General features: G+C 39.1%; 1 protein-coding gene across 11 annotated transcripts in view; it reads left to right on the top strand.

Annotated features, from left to right (window-relative positions):
• The window catches only part of LOC127039109 (lethal(3)malignant brain tumor-like protein 4), a 101,236-nt gene that overhangs the window by 41,375 nt on the left and 47,415 nt on the right, over positions 1-12,446 (top strand). For all 11 annotated transcript variants that reach the window (XR_007770876.1, XR_007770875.1, XR_007770879.1 and 8 more), the window contains 8 exons: positions 636-753; positions 1,876-2,047; positions 3,762-3,819; positions 4,960-5,048; positions 7,491-7,595; positions 9,295-9,430; positions 9,907-9,998; positions 11,178-11,329. Coding sequence is in view for 6 of the 11 variants with exons in the window: in XM_050932308.1 (XP_050788265.1) it covers positions 636-753; positions 1,876-2,047; positions 3,762-3,819; positions 4,960-5,048; positions 7,491-7,595; positions 9,295-9,430; positions 9,907-9,998; positions 11,178-11,329 (922 nt within the window). In the remaining 5 variants the exon portion in view is untranslated. The remainder of the gene's footprint in view (positions 1-635; positions 754-1,875; positions 2,048-3,761; positions 3,820-4,959; positions 5,049-7,490; positions 7,596-9,294; positions 9,431-9,906; positions 9,999-11,177; positions 11,330-12,446) is intronic.

The following is a 12,446-nucleotide window of genomic DNA, read 5'->3' as shown; positions in this document are numbered from 1 at the left end:
AGGAAGAACCTAAATCAGGGCAGGCTGTAAAATTGTTATACTGGGATCAACATGCTCATCATTTAAGTCAGTTTTGTTGTATTCAACTCATGTGTTTTCCTTGAAGCATGCAGCCATTTATATAGAGAGATTTTCAGACACTTTTAATAGGATACCTATAATGAGGCGTTTCGAGGGCCTCTTAATAGAGATTTTCAAGAAATATGAAAAATATATGTAAGTACTGACTTTTAAAACAGATTTGCATGTTACAAGCACCCCCTAAAAATTTAGACACTTTTGACACAATTTCAAACAAAAGTTGCACTTGTCTTGAAGCTATAGGGGCACTTAAAAAAAGTCTTCTAATTGGACCCTGGTTAGAGCCTTGAGATTTAATTTTCTTTGATGCTTTTACAGAGGAGCATGAGTTTCCCTAATATTAAAATATCACAACTTCTTTAGATCTGAGTGGTTTGGGCTTTAATGACAGAAAACACTCTCTTTAAATACCAGATCAGATCCTTTGAAGGGGGTGTGAGGCTTAGTTAATGAAAGTTTATAAAGGGTGTTGGGAGAGCTCCTTGGATGAAACTGAGAGGTGATAAATTTAAAAACTTTACAGCTTTTTCTTTAATCATTGTCCTCTTCTGCAGGGCCCAAAGACAACGTGCCTAGTTCTGACATCTCAGCCTGTGAAAACTGTGGGCAGATGGACTGCTTGGAGAACGGGAAGTTTTGTACTCGAACCTGCTCTCAGCAGCATAAAGACAAGTAAGAAACCTCACAGCATTTTTCCATTTAATGAGAATTTTGCATCTGTGGAAGGTGTTGCAGTGACAGCAATAAATCAACAAAGCAGGTATCAGCACAGCACTGGCAGCAGCAGTGCAAAGCCTACTGATCGCCCTAGTCCTGTTCTGAAGGTACCATCTATAAATAAGAGAAGAGAGTTCGCTCTCCAGGACCTCAGTTTTTGGCCTCTCTGCCAAGTTTGCCAGCAAAGAGGTCAATTAGTGCCAACTGCTCAAGTCTGGCTGCATTGCCACTCTGTGTGCTGTACCTGCTCAGGAGATAAATGCAGGATTTAAGCCTCCCAGCCTGTCAATCTGACATTTCCCATGAAGAAAGATGGTCCGTTGGTTAGGGCATTAGGCTGGGACTTGGGAGACCCAGGTCATCTCCCTGCTATGCTACAGATTTCCTGTGTGACCTAGAGCAAATCATTTAGTCCTTCTACGCCTCAGTGCTCCAGCTGTAAGACCGAGATAACAGCACTGTCCTACCTTACAGAGATGTTGTGAGGGTAAATACATTAAAGATTGTGAGGCGATCAGATACTGAGGTAACAGGGACATAAAATTCTGACAATTCTACTTTTATTTTTATAATTTCAACAGGTAATATCAATGTTTATTTTTAAGCATTTTATTAGATTTTTTTTATCTATTTAAATTTTCACAGTTCCGCAAAATTAGAGAGGGTTGTCAGATAATTTTATGACAGTAGATGCTGAGATTTAAAAAGTTAAAGCTTTGTAACTGTTAGAACACAGTCAACATCCTATATCAAAATAAATATAGTAAATATCCTTCAAGCAAACTCTAATAAGGTTTCAGGCATCATTTTTCTTACTTTGCCTAGCTGCAAATGTATATTATTATTGATGAAAAATCTTTTAGTTGATTTGTATGTGTACAGTGAAATCAATATTTACACACATGTACTGATAAAAATCTAATCTTGCCATGCCTATATAAGTATCTAAGCTAGATAAACAATCTGTCTCTTCCCACCAATATTAAATTCACTTCTTATTTGCCAGCCAAGCCCCACACACAATCCATACACTGCTTATAGAACAGGTTTTTTATTTTAAATTGTGACTGTTTGCAGTGACTCTAAAGACATCCCAGCTGATTGCAGAAACAGAATAAACAGCAGAAACCTTAATGTCAGCACTGGTTGCCAGGTTAATGAGGCTGACAGACCCCTCAAGCGACTCCGAAGGAAGAGGAAACTTCTTCTGGATTCTGAGGACGAGGATGAAAATGTAGATGATGATGAGGTAAACGAGATTGGCATGCACTTTTGTTTGAATGGAATTGTAACGAACGAGGTTACTTGTCAGTACAAAGAAAATCAAATCAAAGGGTGTATTCTATGTACTCTAGTGGGCTCCATGAATCTTTCAGACTTGAGTCTGACCTCATTACACCGGTGTAAATCGGGAAAATCTCCATTGAAATCAATGGAGTTATGCTGGTGAAAAACCAGCAAGAGGTCACAATTCAATTTTTAGACTATAATTTGTCCACACCTATAATTTACTTGTCTTGTGCCAGAGGGGTACAGAGTCCTTTACAGTAGTAAAAATAAATGCACCTAAGAGTACAGCCACATTACAGAAAACTATACTATGAACATTTGAAACAGACAGTGGAACTTGAGTTCAGTGTTACACATGCATTAGATGTGCTATCTGCAAACCTTTCTATACATTAAAATATCTAGAGACTAATAGTGGGAAAACAAAAATATCCCAGCAGTGTTGAAAAAACTGTAGTGTGTCTGAAGTCACAGGTGAAATAAATCACTGATATTTTTTGATTGAGAAAATTGCATCTGTTTGCCACCAAATCCCTCAGTCTTTAGGAATTGCACTGCATGGTTTTCTTCTTGTCCTTCAAAACACTGCAAAACAGTTTCTGAGGCATGACTTGTCTGTTACGAAGGCACTTTCACCAGAGCATGGAAAGGTTGATACACCCATCCTCTGAGTGCTTGTGACCTCTGCTTGCTGTTCAAGTATATACTCATGTGTACCTTATTGATCAAGGGAAAGAAGCCGTTACAAGATTAGTGTTCATAAAACTAGAACTCCTCTGTTTGAAAGGTCCATACTCTGCTACTTGATATGCAGGCTGCCATGTCAGAGTATTTTTATTTGTATTCATGTATTTTGCTTGTTTTGTAACACTGAGCTCAGCTGGAGCAGTTACTGGTGAACCGGCTGAAGTTTCTAATGGTGCATACAGTTTAATTTATCCCATAGTTCAGCTGTTATCTGAGGGATTGTATGCAAAACGTCAAAACTACTTTCCTTCTTCCATCTCTCCCTTTCTTTTCCCTACCCCCATTTAAAAAAAAAACCTTTTAAAGGGCATGGGACATATTTTGGCTCTGATTTTCAATTTTTTCCTTTCTTGCTTTTTGCTTCAAGAAGTGACAACCCTGGGTGAACTAACGTGATGTTAGTATTTCTTTTTTGTAGTTTACAAGTTATCGGCCATAATCTGTGATGTTTAAAGACAAAATACAGTTTCTAGAGGTGTCTTTGTGACAGCAGTTACTTGGAACTTCTGTTTCCTTCAGTGGCTGGTGAATATCCTTTCTGTGTATCCACGCACTAGCATAGATGGACACACATTTGTGTGAATCTAATGTGTAGGATAGTAATAAAGTTGCTGATTGTCTGCACTGCAGGATTTGTAGCAATGAATCCAATCCACTACAATAGAGAGTTCAGTCTTTACTATACCATGTGACTTATTTAAATAATCTTTGGTGGAAACAATTTGTAAAGCACTTTGTGATTCTTTAGGATAAAAAGTAGCTGTATATGTAAGATCCTGCTATTACTGTAATGCATTCACAGATTTGATTTAAGAAGAATATTTCTATTAGTAATATGTTACATCTTTATCATACCTACATTGTGAAATGACCTGTGGGGGGGGAGACAATAACGTGGCTAAACTTTTTTTTTAATCTGTGTCTAGGAGAAGAATAAATCAAATAATATGAAAAGTCGCAGAAATACTAAACCTCTAAAACAAGGTGAGCTGAGCTCATGGTCTCTTTTCTCATTGTTTGCAAACTTTACCAGCTATTACAAAATGGATCATTGTAAACAGAAAAAACAAGGTCAGTGGAGCCCATTCCACTTTCAGAGTAATAGTTACCTTTGTTAGGCACCTATTCCGCTTTTTGTACATCAACCTTCTGCAGTGTATCAGGTGGAATATTACATTGTGTTTAGCACAGTATAAGAACCTCGAAAGAGTGGGCCTGATCCAAAGCCCAGTGAAGTCAGTAGGAGTCTTTTCCCATTGATTTCAATGAGCTTTGGCTCACACCTGTACGCAGCAAATTCTGAATAGAAGATGTAATGTAAATAAATAGGGAATTGTTTACAGATTTTGAAGGTGCTGGGTTTGAGATTTATTATATACTTGAAGGGAGATAGTTATAGATAATTTGGGGTAATTTTTAATATCCATTTAAAATGTAACTTTTTCCTCTTTGTTAGTGTGGTTCTACTAGCCTGACTCCAGACACCTGCTTTTGTGATCGTATTCACTATCCATGTACTAATACATTTGCTAAACAAAAGTGTTTGTTTGGTTTTTCATTTGATTTATTTTGAGTTTGTTTTCAGCTGCTATGTGCCTTTCCTGTGCTGTTTTTAGTTTGAACCCCACCCTTATTCGTGCTTCCAGATATTGGGTGGAGAAATTCTTTTCCTCCTTTTGAAGTTCCCGTTCTAGCGCTGTCCCAGCTTTGCAGCACCAACACTCCAGTGCCAACTTGCCAGCAGCCTGTGTGCCACAACTAATTGGCATATAATTTAACATAATTTTTTCTAATGAAAAATAGTTACAGTCAAACTGTTGCCTGGGGTTTGTATTTTCCTCAAGATGGGTAGCTGCTTAATGTAATTCACCAGCAATTTAAAGTGATGGGGATAGCAGTCACCAGATGTGTTTGGCCCCCAGATTGAGCTTTGAGCTCCTCTGAGGCTCTTGTTACCTGCTCTTTAAGCAATCAAGGAGGGCTGGGCTGGCATCTGGATCTGCTCCAGATGGTGATAGTGGCCGTTCAGTGAGTGGGAAGGAAAGGGAGGAGATGGCTGCTCTCCATTCAGCATTCTGTCCTCCATGAGATAAATGTTCTCTCTTTCTGTTTTTGATTATTCAGTTGTTCCTGGAAAGAAGATGCTGTGGAACTGGGTTTCTTACTTGGAAGAGGAACAGATGCCAGCTGCTCCCCTAAAACTGTTCAAAGAGGTTGGCAGCCCCTTGGATGCTTTTTCTGCTTTGATAATTCTAATGCAGTGTCACCAAATTATTAACCCCTTGGTGCCAGAATTGGGGACTTCCCTGACACCACCAGTTGCAAGTAGTGCTCGGATTGCTATAAGCAGGTAGCATAAAAATATTGACTTCCAGCACCGTAAGTGGTGTAAAAAAAACAAAACCCCACACTATGCATCTTCTATGGAGGCTGTGTGCTGTGGTGGTTAGAGGGAAGGGGCTGGTCAAGACTCCTGTGTTTTATTTCCAGCTGTACTGCTGACTTTTGCTGCATTGCAATAATAATATTTTGCCCTTAAAGCACTCTTCATTTGTAGATCTCACAGTCCTTTGCAAAAGGAAGCAAGCACTGATTTCCCCACTTTCACTTTACAAATCGGAAAACTGAGATACAGAGGGGTGTTAAGTGGCTTTCCCAAGGACAGGCAGCGAGTCAAGAATAGAACCCCACAGCTGCAGATTAAACAAGTCAGGCAACCTCACTGCCTCAGTTTCCCTACCTGTAAAATGAATAAAGCTGGTCAGCAGTTTTTTGACTCAACATTTTTTCGTTGAAAAATACCAGTTAATCATAACAAACTTTTTGCGGGAAAGCGTTGATTTCAACAAATTTACAGTTCAAAAAAATGTGGAGTTGTTGAAGCATTCCATTTTGACACTTAACAAATACAAAATTGCAGATTTTTGGTTCAGACAGACATCTTTTAAAAGTTAATTAATTCAGTTTGAATAAATAAATACGTAAAAAGCAGTCAAAATCAGATTGAAATGTTTTGCTTGACCTGAACAGAAAATACTTTTGGATTTTTGGTCTGTGAAAATTTTTGAGAATTTTGACTTTGTCCCAATTCAGAACAGGGAAAATTTTTGAAATCTCAAAAAACTTTGTGGGACAGGAAAACTGTTTCCCACACTAAAAACAAATCTAATAATGTACCTTCCCTCATGGAAAGCCTGTGAGGCTCAATTACTTAATGCTTGTAAAACAATTCGAGATTCTCTGAAAAATAGTATAAAGGAGCAAAATATTATGACTGAAGTTAATTCAGGGCAGGAAGAGTTAATTCTCTAGATTTCCGATATGATTGACTAATATTTGATTTGTTTTAAATCTCTTATTTTTCTTTTAAGGCAACAGTGGGACTAGGTGACATTTACACACCCTTTATATAGTCCTTGCACTTGATCTTGGCCACAAATAATGTTCTAGTCTGCTTCAATTAGTTATAAGTAAATCAGCTATTAGCAGATCACTCAATCGTGTTGGAGGGGGGCAGTTTAGTATCTTTTTATATGTCCTGCTCATGACTGGTGGTTGTGTGATGCTGATTTTAGCCTTACTAATTAAAACACTGTTAAAATTAATTGGATCCTTTAATCTTGAACTGCTATGGATTATCTTATTAAGAGGCAGTCGTTACAAGTGAGGGTAGAAGTAATATCCAGTTGCTGTGTCTAAATCAGAGTACAGAGAACTTGGATATGATGAAACTTTATCTATAGGCCCCGACCCCGTAGGGTGCTGAGCTCCCACAAATCCCACCGACTTTGTTGGCAGTAGAGGGTACTCAGCAACTTGTAGGACTGAGACCACCATAAAGTGAAAGGAAAATCTTTTAAGGTTTACTGTATTGTAGTAAGCTGTTTGCAGTTCCAGTTATAGAGAACTTATTCTTTAGACTTATCTATAGTTGAAAGTTAATTTGGATTGAGGTTGGATGTGAATTTAGAGTGCAAAATCTATTCCCGAATCATTGCATGTGTGGACACTTTTTTTTTTTTCAAAGTGGATTAAGCTAAACCAGAACAGGGTACTCTTATTCCAGAATAGGAACATCCACACATGGAATTATTCCAGAGCAGCTAGTCCTGAATGAATGTGCTCTGTTGGGATAATAACTGTAGTATGGACCCAATCCTGAAACAGGCAAAAGTCCCCCTGTGGCAGGCCTTCTGGATTGGGCCCTATAAAGGGTCCTTTATGTACAAATTAAACTTGCCTTAGAACATTTTTAAAAGATTTACTGGTACCTGCAGTTAATTAAAACAGACTTCCAAGTTAGTTCTTAAAAAAATCAGATACTTTTGACAGAGAGTGTTTAGAATATCATCTGCAGATATATTAGGGACACATGATGATGCGATTTTTGATCCATATAACTGTGCTTGACCATTGGACATCACTTCTCATTTTAAAAGGGATACAGAACAGGAAACAGTTGCAGGCACCTGCATCCAGTCGTGGGAAACAATTCAAAATTATGCAAGAGTAACACTGAAGTGATTTCTAGTGATGATCTGGTTTTCAGTTTAGAAAAAACTAAGTCTTTAGTGTTTCTGGTGACTATTCTGAAATAAGTTGTCTCTCTAAAAGTGAAATAACTTTTTTTTCTTCCAACATTAATTTCCCCACAGTATCAATCTTTCCCACAAACTAGGAATGGATTTAAAGTTGGAATGAAGTTAGAGGGACTGGATCCTGGACACCCATCTTTATTTTGTGTCCTCACCATTGCTGAGGTAATTGTTTTTCCTGGATTTGATTTCCTTTTCATTAGAAAACAACATCAGAAGTCTAAGGAGGACTTGTTAAAGAAATAATCTTTTAGATTGTTTAAAAAAAAATGAAATAAAACAAGCCAAGTAATGTAAGGGTTGGGAGAAGTTTGAGCTGAAAACCACAGGAATGTAGTTGAGGATCTAAATTTGGGACCATATCCTTCAGCTGTTACGTAAATAATTCTGAATCCAGAGCGTAACTGTAAGGGGCACACCCTCACCTTAATAGAGGGGAAGTTAATGAGCTTCTCTGGACTCAGCCAGCACTAACCGGACTGTAGGCCTGGTTTGACAAGAGTAATTAGACATGGGTGATGCCTCATTTTGTGGGAAACAGCATTAAGGAGGTAAATGGATCAACAGGCTGGAAACAGAATGTCTGTACTAGCTCAAATCAGGGGGAACAACCAGGGAACCATTTACAATGGACACAATAACAATGGATAAAATAAGCCAACACAGACACACCTACAAGGTTTGCTCTGCCTAGCAGAGGACGAGGCTGAAAAGGGGAAAACCTGTCATGGCAAGGAGTGGCAATTAGGGGGATGACTGCTATGCCTCAGATACGACTGATTACAGGAATAGATCAGTGAAGAGGAAGATAGTCTGGGACCTTGCCGCTCCTGAAACTGTATAGACCAGGTGCTGAGTAGGTTTACTGAAAGGTGAGGGCATAAAGATGGCCCCTAGCCCTGATCAAGAATGCTAAAAAGCAGACCCACGGAAAGGTGTTGGAGAAACTGCCTACGAGGTTGAATACTTTTTTTTTTTTTTAACTTTAATTCTACTAGTCCCCAGGGAGGGAGAGGGAAAGACCCCTTTTCCTTGGTTTGTTTGAAGAAACTCTTGTATACCACAAGCAGGGGGAGAACTCTGTGAGATCCAGAGAAGAAATGTAGCCCCAGACTGTGGTCCAAGAGGGCTTCCCCCTCCACAGTGCCCCAGTCAATCCCAGTGGATGGAAATGGGCAAGGATTTCAAAACCGGGACTTAAGGCTTCGCAAAACCTATACGAGTAGAAATGTTTTCATAGTGTCTTTTTAAAGCATTGAAAAACTGGGTTGGGTTGGGTTGGACCCTCTGCAGTTCCCTGCAGCATGTGCCACCCAAAACATTGCAATGTAGGGCTACAGTATGAGAACAAGAAAATGAAACAGACAAGTCTTATTTTACATTGTCCAAACTGAGAGGAAATCTAAACTACAGCATTACATCGGCGCAGCAGCTGTGCCATTGTAACATGTCTGGTGAAGACACGCTATGCCTATGGGAGAGTGCTCTGCCGTCGGCATCATTACTCCACCTTGACAAGAAGTGGAAGCTATGTCAGTGGGAGAGTGTCTCACACTGACATAGCGCCGGTGTGGACAGTGCAAAACGTGCGTCGCTTCAGGGGGGGCGGGGCTTTTTCACAGCTCTGAGTAACGTAAGTTAGATGGACTTAAATGGTAGTGTAGACCAGCCCTAAGTGTAATGGGAAAAATAAGCAAACAGCATAAATGGAAAAAGTAAAACTGAATTTTCTAAAGGAAATTTTTTTTTAAAGTTCCTTTCAGTTTTACAAACCCAAAGAGAAGAGAGTTAATGGCTTTTAAAAATAGTATTTTTGTCACTTGTCAATGTCCCTTTAAGATAATACAATCTCTTGTGGTTGTAGGTGCAGGGATACAGGATGCGGTTACATTTTGATGGTTATTCTGAGTACTATGACTTCTGGGTTAATGCTGACTCTCCAGATATCCACCCTGTTGGCTGGTGTGAAAAGACAGGTCACAAGCTGCTGTCTCCGAAAGGTACGTGGATAAATAAATGTGTAAAAGAAGCAATGCATTTTGCTGTGAACTGGCTGCCCTTAGTGTCCATGTTTTGTTTCATGTCAAACCCACTTTGAATGATTTGAAATGTGAAGATAATTGCCAGAAGAGCAAACCAATTTCTTACTGATATTCCCAGGGTTTGGCATTGTTAGTCAAAGTAATTAGTAACTCTTTATTAAGTGAGCATGCAAATCAGTGAATATCTTTGTTCACAACTTATGCTTTCTTTCTTGCATTCAAATGTTTCTAAGAAATGAAAGTTTCAGATTAATGATTAGACAGTGCAGTAAAAGAGGGAGTAATATGTTAACTGAAATGCCTAATTCTTGACGAATGTACAAGGGCAGGTATCATGCAAAGTTCAAATCCTTCTCTAGGTTATTTCCATTTTTGAAAAACCAGTCTGAATATAGCAGGAACAATGTAAAACAATCTCTGATCTCTTTTTCTAGGTTACAAGGAAGGGGAATTTAATTGGGTTTTGTATTTGAAGAATTGCAAAGCTCAAGCAGCCCCGAAAAACCTTTTCAAGACCTTCAGCACAGTAAGTGGTGGCATCGGGTATAATGTCTTTTAAAATACGACTGATATTAAGTAAGCACTGCCTAAAACTTTGGCCAGAATATAAACGTGTCCTTTTTATATGCTCAGGACAGAAGCTGTAACACTAAAGAACTTGGTAGAGTCATGTGGGAGCAGTTTCCCACAGCAATTTATTTGTAGGCTGAGAAACCAAAGTAATTTTCTTACTTCTCCACCCCAAGCCCTCCCAACATTCACTAACTTCCCAGACAGAGACTGTTTATTTGCCCTCCTCCTTGATCTCTTGTCTGCTGATTTACATTGGCATTAATTAAATACATCGTAATACTCTGTTTTTGCTTGGGGCCTCAGCTTCTAGATGTTTGTGATACTTCTCTGTACTCTAAGAATCTCACAAGTCCTGTTTGTTCTGCACTATACACAAAGGTGTTCATCCCTGTACATATCTCTGTTTGTAGTGTTTTTATAGCTGTGTTGAGCCCAGGATATTAGAAAGACAAGGTGGGTGAGGTAACATCTTTTATTGGACCAACTTCTGTTGCTGAGAGACAAGCTTTCAAGCTTATCTAGATCTCTGTTGTTTTTTCTGTCTTCACCACCATTGTTTTTTTCCCCATCCTGAGTTAGTGGTCTCCTGGTTTCTTTGCTGAACACCATTTCCCATTCAGCCTAATCAAAGTATTCTTACCCAGATATTGCAAAAGGATGGAGGATTTGCTTTAGAGGGATCGAGGCCTTAGCATGTAATTCTGGCTCTGCTTTTTGGACTGACCCACCTGTATACCCTGGAGACTCTCACGAGCCATCTGACGTATCCTTCTCCATTAATATGGTAGGGTGTGCAATGCTAGTATCCATCCTCTATCCGTACTCATCATCAGAAGGGCCCTCTGTATCTCTATCTCTGAACTGTCTGGCTCTGGTGTAATTGAACATAAGTATTATTCAGATTGCACCAACCTATTGTTAGAAATCATAGGCATTGTTGCCAGAACACATGGAAATCTGGGCTTTAACCCTCATGACAGATGTTCTAACAAGCAAGTAGTTACAGTATGATATTGTTTTCTGCTACTACAGGATTTTGTTCAAATAACCTGAGCCAAATAGGTTTGGAACAGTAATTTAAATGACCTGGCATAGAGCTTGACATATCTTTTCCCTCTATGCTATTCCTTAGCCTGTCACACCATCCGGTTTTCGGGTGGGAATGAAACTAGAGGCAGTGGACAAAAAGAATCCATCTTTGATGTGCGTGGCAACCATCGCTGACACGTTGGATAACCGGCTGCTAATTCATTTTGACAACTGGGACGAGAGCTACGACTATTGGTAAAGAAAACTATTTCCAAACTTTATCCGCAAATACTGTGATATTTTTCCCCTTGTAACATCTTGCCATAAAGTGCATGATCACTAATACTTAACTGCTAAGATTTTAAAGTGTGAGTGCTTTGGGGCTCCTGAATCCATTTTCAGGCTTCTAAATAAGTAGCCTTGTCACAGTTTTGAGGTAACTGCACCTGTATTTCTCTCTTCATGGTCCTTCAAGGGCCATCTTCTTAAAGGTTTCTGGCTTCTAGCTGTCACCTCTCTTGGGTGGAGACCCATGTCTCATTGCCTTCTGTGAATATATTGAAGTCCATGGAAGTCTTTCCCTTCTAAATCCATTGAATTGATCAGAATCTTACTCATTTTTTGAAAATTATGTCCTGTTCTTTTATTGCACTTTTCATCTGAGAATCTCAGGGTGCTTTTTATTTTTTAGATGCTAACTATTTAATTTTAATAATTTTAAGACAGAAAATATATTGCCTCTATATAAATCAAGATGTGGATGTACCATGGAGTACTGCATGCAGATGTGATCACTCCATCTTAAAAAAAGATATTGGAATTGGAAAAGGTTCAGAAAATGGCAACAAAAATTATTAGGGGTATGGAATGGCTTCAGTATGAGGAGAGATTAAAAAGACTGGGATTTTTTAGCTTGGAAAAGAGATGACTAAAGGGGGATATGATTGACGTCTATAACATCATGACTGGTGTGGAGAAAGTAAATAAGGAAGTGTCATTTACTCCTCATAACACAAGAACCAGGGGGTCACCAAATGAAATTAATAGGCAGCAGGTTTAAAACAAACAAAGGGAAGCATTTTTTCACACGATGCACAGTCAACCTGTGGAACTCCTTGTCAGAGGATGTTGTGAAGGCCAAGACTAAAACAGAGTTCAAAAAAGAACTAGATAAATTCATGGAGGATAGGTCCATCAATGGCTATTGGCCAGGATGGGCAGGGAAGGTGTTCCTAACCTCTGTTTGCCAGAAGCTGGGAATGGGTGACTGGCTCACTTTATGATTCTCTGTACTGTTCATTCCCTCTGGGGCACCTGGCATTGCCCACTGTTGGAAGACAGGTTACTGGGCTGATGGACTTTTGATCTGACC

The sequence above is a fragment of the Gopherus flavomarginatus genome, chromosome 22 (assembly GCF_025201925.1).
Source record: "Gopherus flavomarginatus isolate rGopFla2 chromosome 22, rGopFla2.mat.asm, whole genome shotgun sequence".
Taxonomy (NCBI): Eukaryota; Metazoa; Chordata; order Testudines; family Testudinidae; genus Gopherus; species Gopherus flavomarginatus.
This window is presented reverse-complemented; position numbering and strand designations above follow the sequence as displayed.